General features: G+C 37.0%; 1 protein-coding gene across 1 annotated transcript in view; it reads left to right on the top strand.

Moving 5' to 3' along the window:
- The window catches only part of YME1L1 (YME1 like 1 ATPase), a 45,949-nt gene that overhangs the window by 14,802 nt on the left and 13,007 nt on the right, over positions 1 to 18,140 (top strand). Inside the window, exons 5-9 of the mRNA XM_037983412.2 lie at positions 4,844 to 4,953; positions 6,540 to 6,690; positions 7,719 to 7,802; positions 9,591 to 9,673; positions 15,383 to 15,473. Of these exons, the coding sequence (XP_037839340.2) occupies positions 4,844 to 4,953; positions 6,540 to 6,690; positions 7,719 to 7,802; positions 9,591 to 9,673; positions 15,383 to 15,473 (519 nt within the window). The remainder of the gene's footprint in view (positions 1 to 4,843; positions 4,954 to 6,539; positions 6,691 to 7,718; positions 7,803 to 9,590; positions 9,674 to 15,382; positions 15,474 to 18,140) is intronic.

The raw sequence follows: 18,140 nt of genomic DNA, 5'->3' as shown, positions 1-18,140 counted from the left end.
TTTTAGATGTTGTTGGAAGATGTTTAAAAACTGAGCGTGTGTTACCTAGGGTATGAAAACTATCTTAATAAATTTTCATAGTGTTGTAACTCTGAGGTCAGATTCTCTCAACATCAGAAAATAAAGCTAAAAATCCAGTAACAGAAAAGACAGCTTAAAAAAATACCTAAATACTTGAAATTTTAAAAACCCTTTTCTAAATGTCTCATGATTGAATGGAAATGAAAACTGAGATTACAGACACTCAGTAATTAACCACAGTGAAAATCTGTTTATCAGACTCTTTTGGTGAGGACAAAATGATGTTGAGGGCATTATATAATTTATTAAGAAATCAGGCCAGGCACAGTGGCTCACGCTTATAATCCTAGCACTTTGGGAGGCCGAGGCGGGCAGATCACCTGAATTCGGGAGTTCAAGACCAGCCTGGCCAACATGATGAAACCCCGTTCTCTACTAAAAAGGAAATACAAAATTAGCTGGGCGTGGTGATGCATGCCTGTAATCTCAGCTACTCGGGAGCCTGAGGTAGGAGAATCACTTGAACCCAGGAGGCGGAGGTTGCAGTGAGCCGAGAGCACGCCATTGCCCTCCAGCCTGGGCAACAAGAGCGAAACTCCCGTCTCTAGAAAAAAAGAAAAGAAATCAAGATGGGCTGGACATGGTGGCTCACGCCTATAATTCCAACACTTTGGGAGGCTGAGGCTGAGGCTGAGGCTGAGGCTGAGGTAGGCGGATCACTTGAGGTCAGGAGTTTGAGACCAGCCTGGCCAACATGGCGAAACCCTGTCTCTACCATGATATACAAAAATTAGCTGGGCGTGGTGGCAAATGCCTCTAGTCCTAGCTACTCAGGAGGCTGAGGCAGGATAATTTCTTGAACGTGGGAGATGAAAGTTGCAGTGAACCAAGACTGCGCCTCCATCCTGGGTGACAGAGCAAGACTTTGTCTCAAAAAAAAAAAAAAAAATTAAGATATAAAACATGGAAAATAAATTGAATTTCTGAAAAATAATAGAAGAAATTAATACAAAGCAAATATTTTAAAATAATAGGTGGAAATAGTTTTACTTAATTAAACCAAAAAAAATTTAATATAAAAAAATGGAACAACATAACAATTCTGATTAAGAAACAACAGAAAAATACAAACAGTATTAGAAGTATGAGTGGGAATTGGCATGGATATGTGAAGGTTTTAAAATTGCAAGGTGGTATGTGTAACTTTATGTCATAAAAATACGTTGAAATGGACAGTTATCTAAGCAATAAATTGACAAAGTTGGCCCAAGAAGAGATAGGATAATAACCATAAAGTTTAAAAGATACTATTTAAAAAATATTGTTCCTTTGCCCCAGAGGCACTAGGTTCAGATAGTTTTTATGGCTGCATTCTTCTAGAATATTGAGTTTCTTGTTAATTTAAAACCATATTAAAAAGAAAAAGGTCTAGAATACACTTCCCTATTTATTCCATGAGATTGCTGTTAGTAGAACTTGTTAGTATTGGTGTAAGGGCAGGCACTGTGGATCACACCTGTAATCCCAACACTTTGGGATGATCACTTGAGGCCAGGAGTTCCAGACAAGCCTGGACAACATCTCAACAGCAACAAAAGGTAGCCCATCGTGGTATCATGCCCTTGTAGTTCTGGATACTTGGGAGGCTGAGGTGAGAGGTTTGCTTGAGCCCAAAGTTCAAGGTTACAGTGAGCTATGATCATGCTGCTATACTTCAACTTTAGTGACAGAGCAAGATCCTGTCTAAAAAATATATATATATATGTATGTATGTATGTATGTATATACACACACAAGCACGACAGAGGAACAAAATAGATGAGTTTCAATTAACAGAAGTCCTAAATAAAATCCAAAGAAAGCAAATCTAAAAATGTGCTAAAAATATTATATCATGACTAAGGAATACAAAAGTGATTTAACGTTGTCAATTAATATATCATATTAATTGATTAGAAAAGAAAAATAATGTCACTATTTCAATGTATGATACAAAGACATAATATACTTTAATTGCTGTGCTTCCTGAAAACTCTTAGAAAGCTAGAAATGGAAGGAAACTTTTAAAATTTCTTAACATCTATTATGTTCCTGTTAATTTGAGAAACATGGAGTATCCTGGTTTTTTTCAGCATTAATTTGGAGATTCTGAACAATATGATTTAAAAGAAAACGAAATGAGCCATATGTAAGTTAAAGGAAGGGGTAAAATTATAATTTGCAGGTGGTACAATTGTTTACCAGAAAATTCAAGAAAATCATCCAAAAGGCTGTTCAAGTAGAGTTCACTCCTTTGTCCATACCAGATAAATGCATAAAAATCAATAGCTTTCTTATAATCTAGCAGCAGGTTTTATTTACAGTTTCTTTAAAACCCAGTAAATGTTTTATCCTGACAAGAAATATACAGCATACATACATACACACATACACACGTGTATATATGAAGCTTTACTGAAGGAAAAAGAGGAACTGAGTGAAATAAAATGAGAGAAGGCCATAATCCTATTTGGAAGAACTAGGTATTATAACAGTATCAATTTACACCAAAATTTATAAAGTCAGTACAACCCCAATCAAAACTCTCATGACCCATTTGGGAAATTGAGAAGTTGATTTTAAACTTAATTTGGAGTAACTGAGAACATGTTAAAAGAATTCTAATGAAGGGGATTTCACCCTACTTAAGTATATGAAAATATAGATATTTAGCCGTGGAAATCAGCAGTGTAGTGTTATAAATAACTAAAATTAAAAAATTTAACCTAGTGCTGGCATACATCAGTGCAACAAAATTAAGAATTTTAAATCAGTAAGCAAATGATGAATAATGAAATGTTATCAGCCTAAGTGACTGTTTTGGAAAAATCAAGTTCTTTTCTTACATCGTACCAAAAAAAAAGTTCCAAATATGTTAAAGGGCTGAAAACAAAAATATAAAACTGAAAATATTACAGGTAAGTAGACTTCCTTTCAAATCTTAGTTTGGCGATGAAACTCTAATCAAGTTAAAATGCAGAAAACACAACAAAGGTATGGTTACACTGACCTAATAAATTTCTGTATCATGTGATTGAAAGACAAAGACACATTAAAATAAATATTTACAATATATATAAAGATTACTATCTGTAACATCCATATTCTCTAAATAAAAATGGAAAAATGTGCAAAGGACATGCATGGTCAATTTACCAATGAAATAAAAATAAAAATAATAAAAATACAGAGGAATCTTTTCAAAATTTTCCCACATTTGTAATCTGGGAAATGCAAAGTAAAACAAGATACTGGTATTTTTGCCCATCAGACTTGTACAAATTTAAAAGATTCATATTGTTTAGTATTGGCAAGGATATGAAGAAAAGGAAACTTATAAGCATTGGTGGGCACATAAATTGATAACAGCCTTTTTTAGAAAGTAGTCTCGGCCAGGCTCAGTGGCTCACACCTGTAATCCCAGCACTTTGGGAGGCCGAGGTAGGCGGATCACGAGGTCAGGAGTTTGAGATCAGCCTGGTCAACATGGTGAAACCCCACCTCTACTAAAAATACGAAAATTGGCTGGGCATGGTGGCGGGTGCCTATAATCGCAGCTACTCAGGAGGCTGAGGCAGGTGAATCCGTTGAACCCAGGAGGCGTAGTGAGCGGAGATCATGCCACTGCACTCCCGCTGGATGATAGAATGAGACTCTACCTCAAAAAAAAGTAGTAGTCTCTTAGTGTCAAACAAAATCTAAACCTTAACAGTGTTTCTTTTAGGAATTCAATCTACATCTGCTGACATGCATGTACAAGAATGTTCACCACAGTTTGTTTCCAGCAATAAAAACCAGAAAACAAATAATGTTCATGGTAGGGAAATGGTTGAATGAATTGCACTCTGATACATTGGAAAAGTGTAAACAGCCATTAAACTGAATGCACTGTCCTGTTCTGAAAAATAATGCATGAAAAATGAAAATTGCAAAAAATTATGTACTATTTCTAGAGTAGTTTTTATAGAAAGAGCATGTATGTGCATGCATAGAAGGGTAGTCAGAATTGTTAACAGGTTATACTTCTGGGAAGTGGGATTGGGGCTTGAGAAATTAGAAGACACTAATTTGATACACTCACCTTTTTTTCAAAAACATGTAAAAATCAGTTGTGTAGATTCAACCTATTTTAATTACTTGGCCGGGTTTTTTTTTTTTTTTTTTTTGAAAAAAATCACAGTTTATCAGAGTTGATACTCAGTTTTTAAAATTATATTGTATAACCCTCTGACTTCTCTATTTACTTTTATCCCCTATCAACATAAAAATAGGGCAGGCGCGGTGGCTCGTGCCTGTAATCCCAGCACTTTGGGAGGCCAAGGCAGGTGGATCACCTGAGGTCGGGAGGATGAGGCAGGATAATTGCTTGAACCCAGGAGGTGGAGGTTGCAATGAGCAGAGATCGCGCATTGCACTCCAGCCTAGGCAACAAGAAAACAAAACTCCATCTTAAATTAATTAATTAATTAATTTCCTTTTGAAACAAGGACAGTAGAAAAAACTGTAGGCTGGACATGGTAGATTTAAGTGCTCAGATCTAATCCCAGCACTTTGGGAGGCTGAGGCAAGAGGATTGCTTGAGCCCAGGAGTTCAAGGCCAGCCTGGGCATAAAAGGAGACCCCGTCTCTACAAAAAAGAAACAAACAAAGGAACACATATTTAAGTGTCAGGCAAATTAGGTAGACTAGGATATACAGGTAGAGTGTCAGACTTTAGAATCTCAGGCGTTTTTCTTTTCCTGTAACAATTTACAGTGACAGTGAATGGTATTGTTTTATTTAGTTTTCATACAGTCTCGGGGTTTTAAAACTTTGAAATCAAGGACACGACGTCTCCAGTCCACCTCCGAAAGATTAGCTGAAACACAGAATATAGCGCCATCATTCGTGAAGGTAATTAGACCTTTTTATGATCCAAAAAGCAAATATTTTCAAGTTGTTAAAAAAAATGAGGAGCTTCAATATCTGATTTCTTTTGTTGGCTGATAGATTTTCTTCCTTCTTTCCACTAATAAGGGATTAGTAACCTGTGTAAATATTATACCTGTAACTCTTCTGGGCGCCAGACTTGCCTCTCCACTTACTAGATTTTTTCCCCACAAACCTACACCTGTTAAGGTGTTCTCTGTATTAATGAGCAGCATCCACCCAAGCTAAAAACCTGGCTGTGAACCTATGTTTGTCCATGTTGCCTCACCTCCCACATCCATTAACCACTAAAGTTCTGTTGATCCAGCCTCCTAAATATTTGTTAAATCTGTTCCACTGGCATAGATAGGCTATAACTATTTGTTGCCTAAATTACTCTAATGAATACTTGTTTAATCTCCTTGCCTCTAGTCTTGCTATGTTCAGTCCAGCCTCCAGATTACCACCCATCAATCTTTCTAAAATTATGGTCTAGTTATATTACTCTGCTTTATTGCTTACCTCCACCTGATACACTGGGAATTTCATCATTTGGTCTTTACCTGCTATGTTTCTCTTCTCACCATTCAATATGCCCCTCTGTTTCCCTGCTCCTCTCTTGGCACTGAAGTCTTATATGAGATTGCTAGGGCCGGGTGTGGTGGCTCACACCTGTGATCCTAGCACTTTGGGAGGCCGAGGTGGGTGGGTCACCTGAGGTCAGGAGTTTGAGACCAGCCTCAACATGGCGAAACCCCGTTTTTACTAAAAATACAAAATTAGTTGGACGTGGTAGTGCATGCCTGTAATCCCAGCTACTCGGGAGGCTGAGGCGGGAGAATTGCTTGAACCTGGGAGGCCGAGGTTGCGGTGAGCCGAGATCACGCCATCGCACTCCAGCCCGGGCAACAAGAACAAAACTCTGTCTCAAAAAAAAGAGATTGCTAATAGTTCTTGAGCACTGAAGGCTATTGTTTCATGACTCTGTCAGATTGTTCATGGTGTTTATTCCCTGTTTTAGATGTCCTATTCTCTATAAGGCCTTTCCTGTATTCCTGAGGTAGCATTTATTTACTACCATACATAATACTTCTAACATAATATAAAAATGATTTAAGAAACTTAGCTATTTACATATCTTTCTCCAGTAGACTGAAAACTTTTAAGATCAGTGGTTTATTTATCTTTACATTTTTAGAAATTATATAAGGCCAAGTGTATGAACGGTGCTCAGTAGATATTTAGTAAATTAATGAAATTTTTCCTCTAGTAAAGATAAAGGGATATGAACATTAAGTGAATCAAACCCTAAGATAATATGTGACCTGTTTTCAGTATAGTGTTCATGCAGAGAATAATGCCACTTTCTTTGTATTATTACTTGATTGATGCAGGAATAGGATCTAGTATTAGTTTCCTAGTTATTAATTCATTGCTGAGTCTTAATCTGTTTCTTCACGTTGACAGTAAAAGTTACAGAATTTTAGTGAATTTTTTTTGAGTGGTCACAGTATTGTTAGGGAGTGTCACTCTGTCATTAACCAGTACTGATGTGTTGTTTGTGTATTCAGGGGTTTCTTTTGCGGGACAGAGGATCAGATGTTGAGAGTTTGGACAAACTCATGAAAACCAAAAACATACCTGAAGCTCACCAAGATGCATTTAAAACTGGTTTTGCGGAAGGTTTTCTGAAAGCTCAAGCACTCACACAAAAAACCAATGGTAAGTTGATTTGAAACCTCCATGTTTGAGAATAGTAACTGAAAGGAAGTCATAGTCCTACATTTAAGTTTTAAGTAACTTTTCTAAGACCATCTGTCTTTCTATTGATTAAATTCTACTACATTTGTAACTTGATCTATGTAGAAATAGAGATACTGCTGATGGTTTCCCTTTCTCAAGAGAGAAAACGAATTGGAGAAAAGGAAGTGTGAATGGTTTAAAGGTTTTTGTTTCTTTGTTTTTTGTTTGTGTTTGTTTTTGAGACACGGTCTTGCTTCATTGCCTAAGCCAGAGTGCAGTGGTGCAATCACGGCTCATTGCAGCCTTAACTTCCTGGGCTCAAGTGATCCTCTCACCTCAGCCTCCTGAGTAGCTAGGACCACAGGCGTGTGCCACCATGCCCAGCTAATTTTTGTAGAGATGGAATTTTGCCATGTTGTCCAGGCTGGTCTTGAACTCCTGGGATCAAGTGATCCTCCTGCCTTGACCTCTTAAAGTTGGGGATTACAGGCATAAGCCCACCTTACTTGGCCTTAATGAAGTTTTTGATAATAGGGTACTTACAGGAAATCATAGCAGTTGTGAAAAGAATGCCAGATTCCAAAATTGGATGTGATGAAATGTGATTATCAACAATAACCAAATGTTTACATTTCATTGAGCTGTCTTTTTTTTTTTTTTTTTTTTTTTGATACGGAGTCTCGCTCTGTCGCCCGGGCTGGAGTGCAGTGGCCGGATCTCAGCTCACTGCAAGCTCCGCCTCCCGGGTTCACGCCATTCTCCTGCCTCAGCCTCCTGAGTAACTGGGACTACAGGCGCCCGCCACCTCGCCCGGCTAGTTTTTTGTATTTTTTAGTAGAGATGGGGTTTCACCTTGTTAGCCAGGATGGTCTTGATCTCCTGACCTCGTGATCCGCCCGTCTCAGCCTCCCAAAGTGCTGGGATTACAGGCTTGAGCCACCGCGCCCGGCCGAGCTGTCATATTTAATTAATGTCATTTGATGTAAAGCTTTTTCTTTCTACCCTAGATTCCCTAAGGCGAACCCGTCTGATTCTCTTCATTCTGCTGCTATTCGGCATTTATGGACTTTTAAAAAATCCATTTTTATCTGGTAAAAGCTTTTTTTATTTATCTAACTTGTTAGTTTCTTATTCCTTTAAATACATGATTCCTTTTAATGCCTAATCTAACCCTTAAAGAAAGAACACATTAATGTTTATAGTTCTAGAATTAGGCTTTCATTCCTAGTAGTGGTTAGTTTCCCAAATTTTAGAAAATGATACCTGTCCAATTATAAAGTTTAAAAATTATCCTGGTCAACAGGGTGAAAGGAAAGTAAATTAATTGAAAAATTATGTAGAAGAATTTTATAATAGCAGTGCAAACTGAAATAGTTTTCTGTTTCAAAGATAAACTAATAAATTTAATTTATTAATAATATCATATTAAATGTTCCCCTTTTTTTTAGTTTGCTTATCTGAAATTAAGCAATAGTGTCAGACTTAAGTGGTTCCAATTACCTTTTCCACTACTATGTAGTTTTCACCCTGTGTTCTCTATTCTCTTTAATATCAAGGATATGTACAGATTCTTAAAAAATACTTTGTGGGCTAAAACTGTTAGTGTTCATTCTAGAATTACTATTTTAAATTTGTTTTCTCAGTTTCTATGTTCTTGATTTATTAAGCATTTCTTCTTAACCCTGAATTTTGCCAGCTCATTTTTCAGCCTATCTTAACAGTATTTTGGGCTTCTTTTGAGGAAATTAGAAATTGCTCAGTTTACTCATTTATAACTGCTCTAGTTTGGAATTTTCTACCTGAGTGGGAAAGACTTAAGAAATTCTTGTAATAGTTCTCCAAAATTGATCTCTAGTATTTTACTGTCCTATCAGACTTTTTCTGTCTTGCTTGTCAGACTTAATGATGTCATAATTGATAGGTCATTTGAGGGCAAGTAGTAACAGTTGTCAGAAGACGACGACTACATGAAAAATATCATAATGTGTTAAGCCCATGTGTGTCAGTGTTTTTTGCTAACTGTAAGGCAATGTATTTCAAAGTGTAGACCTGTGACCAGTTATATCAGAATAATCAAAGTGTTTGTTAAAAATGCAAATTCTCCTGGGCCCTGTGCTGTGGCCTGAGAACCTGCATTTTAACATATTTCTCAAGTGAATTTTATTCACACCAGAGTTTGAGAAACTTTGTTCTATCATTAGATACTACAATGAGAAGTGGAAAATAATTCTTGATTTTATTAACTGAAAAGTACAAATGTCTTTTTATTTTATGTTATTTTATTTATTTATTTATTTTCAGTTGGAGTCTTGCTCTGTTGCCCAGGCTGGAGTGCAGTGGCACGATCTCGGCCCACTGCAATCTCCACCTCCCGGGGTTCAAGTGATTCCCCTGCCTCAGCCTCCTGAGTAGCTGGGACTACAGGCCTGTGCCACCATGCCCAGCTAATTTTTTGTATATTTAGTAGAGACGGGGTTTCATCATGTTAGCCAGGATGGTCATGATCTCCTGACCTCGTGATCTGTCTGCCTCAGCCTCTCAAAGTGCTGGGATTACAGGTGTGAGCCACTGTACCCAGTCTTTATTATTTTTTAATTTTTATTTTTTCACATTGATTAAGAAAGTAAAGTAATAAAAGAATGACTACTCCATAGGCAGAGCAGCCAAAATATGTCTTTTTAATGTGAATCACTTACTCTTTGAAGATGGTTTAGAAATCCAGAAGACCTAGTTTCTGTTCCTCACTCTGATTTGATATGTGAAGTTAGGTCTCTTAGACATTTAATTTTTCTAGGCTTTGCTTTCTTGCATCTAAAAAAATCAGGTGATTGGAATGTTATTAATCTATCAAATATAAACATTTCTTTTCTTCCCTTTAGTCCGCTTCCGGACGACAACAGGGCTTGATTCTGCAGTAGATCCTGTCCAGATGAAAAATGTCACCTTTGAACATGTTAAAGGCGTAAGTTAAGAAGATTGCCTTGCCTTCTTCATACATTCTCTAATTGATACACTATATAAGGTGGATATTTGATTCTATAGTGTATGCTAGAATAGGTAAAAATTGTATCCAAAAGTATTAGAAACAATATTTTGGGATAAATATTAATAGTCAAGGATCCAATCTTGCTTTATGACAGGGGACAGTATAATTTATGAAGGAGCAACCTGGTGTAGTGGAGTGAATGTGGACTTCAGAGTCAAGCTGACTAACATTTGAAATTCATTTTTACACTTATTAGCTATGAGACCTTGAAGAAATTACTTTAGATCCTGACAGATAATGTATGTGCTTGACACATAGTAGATAGTTAATAAATGGTCCTTCTTTACCTGTTCCTCTTATTGATCTTTGTAACTCCGGTATCTAAAACATATTAAACAATGTATATTTCTTGAATGAATAGAATGGATAAATGCTAGTTTACAGTCAATTAATTTGTTAAATATTTAATAGTATCTATTTAGGGCTAGGTCCTGTTTTAGCTGCTGGGATAGAATAAATAATCTTTGCGTTCTTAGAGTTTAAACTCTAAAAGCAGTAATTGGACACTGATATGTCATATAAGAAAAAGTAGAGTATGTTAAAAGGTAATAAAAGTGTATGGAGGAAGAAGTAGAGCAGGGTAAAGAGGATTGGGAGTTTTGGGAGAAGGCTTATAGTTTTAAATGGAGTGTTCAAGGTGCGATTGATGGAGAAGGTGACATTTGAGAGAAAATCTGAAGGAGAAGATGGAATAAACTGCATTTATCTGAGAAAAGAACATTTCTGACCAAAGGAACAGTTTGAGCAAAGGCTCTGAATTATTAGGGTGTCTGACTTGTTCATTTTTGAAAGTAGAACCAATAGGATTTCTTATTGGAACATAAGGTGTAAGAGAAAAGAGGAGTCAAAAAGGACCACAAGATTTTTGGTCTCAACAATTATGGAAGGATAGAATTGACATTTACTGAGATTCTTGTTTTTGTTTTTGAGACAGAGTTTTGCTCTTATTGCCCAAGCTGGAGTGCAATGGCGTGACCTCGGCTCAGTGCAACCTCCGCCTCCCAGTTCAAGCGATTCTCCTGCCTCAGCCTCCAGAGTAGCTGGGATTACAGGCACAAGCCACCACGCCCAGCTAATTTTTTGTATTTTTAGTAGAAACAGGGTTTCACCATGTTTAGCCAGGCTAGTCTTGAACTCCTGACCTCAGGTGATCCGCCTGCCTCAGCCTCCCAAAGTGGTGGGATTATAGGCGTGAGCCACTGCACCTGGCCTTTAGTGAGGTTTTCAAAGGCTGTGAGTGGAGCAGATTTGGGGGACAAAGGTTAGAAATTTAGTTTTAGGTATGTTAAGTGTGAGAGATACAAATGAAAGTGTTGAGTAACTTGGATATACCACTTTGGAGGTATGGGAGAGGTCTGAGCTGGAATTAAAAATTGGAGATTATATTTATATGTATGTTAAGTCTACATGTTTGGATGAGATCACCCAGGAAGTGAGTGTAACCAGAAGAGAGATCTAAATACTGCGTTATAGAGCACTTGAAGGTTCACAAGACAGAGAAGAGAAGCCAGGAACCCAGGTGAAAAGGAGCTGCCAGTGAGTTAGGTGAGAATGGTGTCCTGGAAGAAAATATTTCTGATGAGGGGAGTGATCAGCGACGTGAAATGCTGTTGATGGGCCAAGTGACAACTAACCATTTGATTTAGCAGTAAGTCATTGGTTTACCTGATAAAGAGCAATTTTAGGGGAGTAGCAGGGGTTAAATTCCGATTGCAATGGGTTTACAAGAGGTGGAAAGAAATGAGATGGAATAGAGGATTACAGACAATTCTTGGATTTTGTCTGACAGAAGAGCGCAGATAATTTATCTTATAATACAAAATAAAGTTGGAATGTTGGTAAACTGTTGGGTGGGGGTTGTGGAAATTGATAGTATCAAGGTCACCAGCAGAGAGAATATGGATGGGAGAGGAGGAATGAGTGGTTATTGGAGGAAGTAAATTGTGCAGGAATAGGAGAATGAATGGAAACGGGAAATAAAACTGTTGGGCTCACTTGAAATTTTGGATCATGAATTTATATTAAGGCAAGTCAAAATGAGTCGTTTTTCTACTGATTTTCTATTTCTTTTATCTCTTCCAAATGTGAATTCTGCAACTTTAGTACCACACTGTGCTCTTCTCTGTGCTTTGCCATTATATCTGCTCTATTATATTTGATTTCTGAGAACTGTAGTGGCTGGGCAATTATCTTTCAGGAATGTTTTAGAAGAAATTCTTCCTGCAGGAGGGATTTGAAGTACATGATCTGAGGACTCTTACAACTCTGAAGAGATTGGTTATGTTATTTCTGCTTTTCCTCTTTACATATTCATGTCTCTGTTTATACATAACCATGTTTTTTCAACCTCGACTATTGGGGAATAAGGCATTGGGAATCATTATGATAGTTTTACACCAAGCAGTTCTTTCCTTTCCTTTCCAGTTTAAATGGCTATGAGCCCTGTTGGAAATGTATAAAGGGAACAATTGAGGAAGAGGTTGGTGCAGTGATTATTTGAAAACTTCAGTCATCAGTGTGGAGGGCCCTTCTCATTGTGTTTGAGGTCTGCATGCCTTTTCTAAATTGAGCCTGTATTAAGGCTGAGGTCAGATAGAGCATTGTTATTTTCTGCCTGCAATGTATGTACATACTTACTGAATATACCACACTTCCACCTCTTTTGAGAGAATTTTTTTTGTTTGTTTGTTTGAGACAGGGTCTCGCTCTCTTGCCCAGGCTGGAGTGCAATGGCATGATCTTGGCTCGCTGCAGCTTTGACCTTCTGGGCTCAAGTGATCCTCCTGCCTTAACCTCCCTTGTAGTTGAGACCACAGGCATGCACCACCACACTTGACTAATTTTTTAATTTTATTTTATTATTCTTTCTAGACAGGGTCTGGCTCTATCACCCAGACTGAAGTGCAGTGGTGTGATCTTAGCTCACAACAACCTCCTCCTCCTGGGCTCAAGCCATCCTCTTGCCTCAGCCTCCCAGGTAGCTAGGACTACAGGCGTATGACCCTACGCCTGGCTAATTTTTGTATTTTTTTTGTAAAGTCAGGATTTAGCTGTGTTGCCCAGGCTGGTCTTGATCTCCTGGGCTCGAGTGATCCACGCATCTTTGCCTCCCAGAGTGCTGGGATTACAGGCATGAGTCACCAAGCCCAGCTGATTTATCCTTCTCCTTCTTCTTCCTCCTCTTCCTCTTCCTCTTGTTCTTCTTCTTCCTCTTTTTCCTCCTCCTCTTCTTCCTCCTCTTCTTCCTTTTCTTCCTCTTCCTCTTCTTCCTCCTCTTCTTCTTTCCTTTTCCTTTTCCTCCTCCTCCTCTTCCTCCTCTTCCCTCTTCTTTCTTCCTCCTTTCTTCTTCTCCTCCTCCTTCTCCTCCTTCTCTTTCTTCCTCCTCCTCCTCCTCCTCCTTCTTCTCCTCCTCCTTCCTTCTCCTCCTCCTCCTCCCTTCTTCTCCTCCTCCTCCCTTCTTCTCCTCCTCCTCCTCTTCTTTTCCCCCTCCTCCTCCTCCTCTTTTTGGGTGCAGGGGGTAGAGACAGAGCCTCACTTTGTTCTCCAGTCTGGTCTCAAACTCCTGAGCTCAGGTAGTCCTCCCATCTCAGCCTCACAAAGTGCTTGGGTAGTAGACATGAGCCATCATGCCTGTCCTGGAATGTGGGGATTTCTGAGTACTAAACTAAAGCCATGCTGATGACTAAGCATAATGAAAGTAGACATCACAATTAAGGTAGATTCTTACCAAGTTTTCCATGCTAAAATGAATCAATTTTATAATTGCTGTAAGACCTAAATTTATATAGAGCAAAGTAATTCAGTAGCATTTACCAGAACAGATTTACCATTAGGTAGTTCCTGTGATCAAATTTTTACCAAATCTCAAAGAGCTTGTATGGGAATGTCATTTCCTTACCTACAATTTCTGAATATGTGGGCATACTTATATATATAGTCTTAAAAATATTAATACGGGCATTTAATAACTTGATTCATTACCTTGATCCCATTAACTATTTTCCTTGATAGATCTTAGGTTCCTGAAGTGGGAATTCTCTTGCCACAGAATTTGGGGAGAGAATATAGTTTATTTGAGTAGCAAATTACGTTTAATCTCTTCTCCTTTATTCCTACAAGTTAAAATTGGAATTATATCTGTTATTTTGACCAAATACAATTTAGTCATCTTTTAGTACATGGATATTATCTTTCAAGTTCTCTTTTAATAAACCAGCCAAGTCTTTTTTTAAACCATAAATTTCATTGAAGTTTAACAAATTCACACAGAAGTGCACAAATCCATAAATTTTCACAAAGTGTCTGTGTTATAAGTACCCAGCTCAAGGAACAGAATGTTATCAGAAGCCTAGAACCTCCTTGATGCCTCCTTCTGGTTACTGGCCTAGGGACAGTTTCCTATCTAATATCATATGTGAATTTTCCCTATTTTTGCATTTTAGATAAACGTAATCCATATAGAATATCCTTTTTTGTATGAGGCTTGTTTTATTCAACATGTTTGTGAGATCCATCTATGTTATTTGGAGTTGAGGTTTATTTATCCTTACTGCATAGTATCCCATTATGCGAATACCACAACACGGTACAGTTATACTACTTGAGACTGGACATTTGAATTATTTCTAGTTTTTGGTTCAAATACAGCTGGTGTGAATATTCTTGTACAAGTTTCTTGGTGAAAATATGTACACACTTCTCCTGGACCTAGGAGTGGACAAAGCTTTGTTTTCTATTTTTTTAAATACTCTGTGAAAAGAAAATGCTATGTTTTTAACCATTAACTTGATTAAAACATTAGTAAATTTTTAATTATTTAATCAGAATAACTTTCAAAGATCATTCCAAGTCTAACAAAAAAACGTAACTTTGCTCTTTAATAAGTATAATATTTCTTGGAAATATATCTGGGAATTTTTTTTGAAATAATAAGTGAATCTTGACATTAATTGGACATTTTCAGAACGCCGTTTGGCATAAAACTATGTTTCCTGTTTTAGTATGCTCCTCTCTAGGTACTTTCTTTTTAACCCTGTCCAATGTACTTGACTTTTGTTTTCTCACTGAGAAAATGAAAGTTCAAGGCCGGGCGCGGTGGCTCAAGCCTGTAATCCCAGCACTTTGGGAGGCCGAGACGGGCGGATCACGAGGTCAGGAGATCGAGACCATCCTGGCTAACACGGTGAAACCCCGTCTCTACTAAAAATACAAAAAACTAGCCGGGCGAGGTGGCGGGCGCCTGTAGTCCCAGCTACTCCGGAGGCTGAGGCAGGAGAATGGCGTAAACCCGGGAGGCGGAGCTTGCAGTGAGCTGAGATCTGGCCACTGCACTCCAGCCTGGGCGACAGAGCGAGACTCCGTCTCAATAAAAAAAAAAAAAAAAGAAAGAAAATGAAAGTTCAGAATGATTTTTTAGGGATAGTAAGGAGACTTTGCATAATTGGAAATAATGGTCAGGGGAAAACCCTTTGTGTGTTTTATAAGGGGCCATTTTTGTATGCTGCTTTTACTGAAACGAAGGCCAGGTTAATTCCATATCCAAATTAAATTTATGATTTTCAAAAGGGCTAATCTCACCAAATGTGTCCATAATCTAAAGTTATTTGGAAAATTGTGTCACTTTAGGTGGAGGAGGCTAAACAAGAATTACAGGAAGTTGTTGAATTCTTGAAAAACCCACAAAAATTTACTATTCTTGGAGGTAAACTTCCAAAAGGTAAGATAATCTTTTTTTTTTTTTACCATGATTTGATGGAAAAAACAAAAACAAACAAAAAAAATCTATATTACTTATTTAATGTTAACTGATTAAAGTTTAAGTCTTAATTGCTGTTTTACAAAATAGATGTTCATTCTGAACATACAATTCCACAGCCTTTTTTTGGTAACTGCAAATTTTTATATACTTTCAAATTTTAAGTAAAGTTATAAGAATAGTACATAGAATGTTCCTCAAATCCTTAACTTAGACTCACAAATTTTTAATATTTAACTTCCTTTTTTTAGACCCAGGCTTGACTGCAGTGATGCAATCATGGCTTACTGTATCCACAACCTCCCGTGTTCAGGCGGCACTCCCAAGTAGCTAAGACCACAGGCACACACTACCATGCCACCTAATTTTTGTATTTTTTGTAGAGATGAGGCCATGTTGCCCAGGCTGCTCTTGAACTCTTGGGCTCAAGCCATCCACTCACTTTGGCCTCCAAAATACTAGGACTGCAGGCATGAGCCAGCGCACTCAACCTAGCTCCATTTAAAAAATCATTCACTTTGTCTCTTTACGTATATATAAATATAAAAATTATTTGTAAATAAATTTTTAATTATTTGAGAGTAAAATGTAAACATAATCACCCCTAAGAGTGTATTTTCTAAGAATAAGGATATTCTTCTACATAACTCCAGAATTATATTAAAATTAGGACATTAGTTGGGTGTGGTGGCTCACAGCTTTAATCTCAGCATTTTAGGAGGTGGAGGCGGGTGGATTACTTGAGGTCAGGAGTTCGAGACCAGTCTGGTCTTGAAGCAGGGGCCATTGGAGTTCCAGCCAGCCTGGCCAACTTGGTGAAACCCTGTCTCTACTAAAAATACAAAAAAAAAAAATTAGCCGGGCTTGGTAGCAGGCGCCTGTAATCCCACCTGCTCGGGAGGCTGAGGCAGGAGAATCGCTTGAACCTAGGAGGTGGAGGTTGCAGTGAGCCAAGATTGTGCCCACTGCACTCCAGTCTGGGAGACAAAGCGAGACTCTGTCTCAAAAAAAAAAAAAAAAAAAGGACATTTAACATACATATACAAAACCATTATCAAATTTAGAGTCTATATTCAAATTTCAGCATTTGTTCCAATAGTATCCTTTGTAGGATACCCTCTTCCCCAGTTCAGGACCCAATCCAGGATCACAGATAACATTTAGGCTTTTATTTTATTTATTTATTTATTTATTTATTTATTTTTTAATGAAACAGTTCCTTAGCCTTTTTGTGAGGGAGTGGGGAGAAGAGGATCTTTCATGATTTTTACACTTGTATAGAGTACTTGCCTAATTATTTATAGAATGTTCTCAGTTTAGCTTTGTCTGATGTTTTCTCGTGGTTAACATGACTTTTAATGACTTCATAGTATCCTTCTAATTTATGGTTGTATCACAGTTTAACCATTTATATTGAATTTTTGTATGGTTTCCAGTTTTTTATTAAGAATAGTACTGTGGTTCATCTTAATTCAAGGCTTTGCCTGCATGCTTAATTATTTCCTTGGAATAAATTTCTAGAAATGGAATTGCTGAGTTAAAGGATGACACTCCTTTTTAATGCTTGTTTTTATACTGTCACCTGTCTCTACTGAGAATACAACAGTGTATGAAATTATTTGAAGTAACCTTTGCTAATTTAGGGTACATTTATTAAATCAGTGCTAATCGCATCACAGAGTGAATGTTTAAAACCATAGAAGTATTAATAGTTACCCTCTTCCTCTTTCTAATCACAAGGAGTATTTTAAATTTATAGAAAATTTGAGTAGTATAAATTTGTAGAAAAATCTTCAGATACCAAGATGTAATCCACAGAAATTAATATGATTTACACCAGTTAAGTATAACTAAAACATGACAATACTAGGATAGTCTTAAAGCTATTTTTGAGCTTGAGCTTTCTTTAAAATTTTTATGTTAAAATGCAGCAAACATGTATGTAAATAAGTTTTGTTGCTTTTTAAATGTAATATGTATATTTATAAAAACATATAAATCAGGCAATTCTGTTTTTCTAACGTGAAAATCTTTGATATTATGAAAATTTTCAAACATATGGAAAACCTTGAAAGAACAGTACAATTAACATCCATATCCTATCCACTTAGACTTAACAATTAACATTCTGTCATATTTGCTTTCTGTGTATGTGTGTATTTTTCCTCCTGAACATTTGAAAGAAAACTAAACATCACCTACTTGACATCTAAAGACTTTGTTGTACATCATCTAAGAATAAGGACAGTGTCCTAAATAAACATAATAACCTTATCCCACCAAAGAAAATTAACACTATTTCCTTAATATCATGTACTCTCCAATCTTATTTAAACGTTTTCACCAAATGTCTCTAGAATATTTTGTTCTTTATGAAAAAGCATCAAATCAAGATTCATTAATTACATTTGGTTGTTTAGTCTTTTAATCTATTTCTACATGAATTTTAATCTTTTTTAGTGATAAATGGGTTCATATTTTTTTACCTCAAGATTCTCCCTGTCATGTCTGTTGTTGATATGCAATATTTATATGATACAGGAACATTAATTTTGGACAAGATTCTGAAGTGAACCATTAGCAGAGACAAGTATGGTTTGCTGTGTTTCAAAACACTGGTTTGTGGTG

The sequence above is a fragment of the Chlorocebus sabaeus genome, chromosome 9, assembly GCF_047675955.1.
Source record: "Chlorocebus sabaeus isolate Y175 chromosome 9, mChlSab1.0.hap1, whole genome shotgun sequence".
NCBI classification, from domain to species: Eukaryota; Metazoa; Chordata; class Mammalia; order Primates; family Cercopithecidae; genus Chlorocebus; species Chlorocebus sabaeus.
This window is presented reverse-complemented; position numbering and strand designations above follow the sequence as displayed.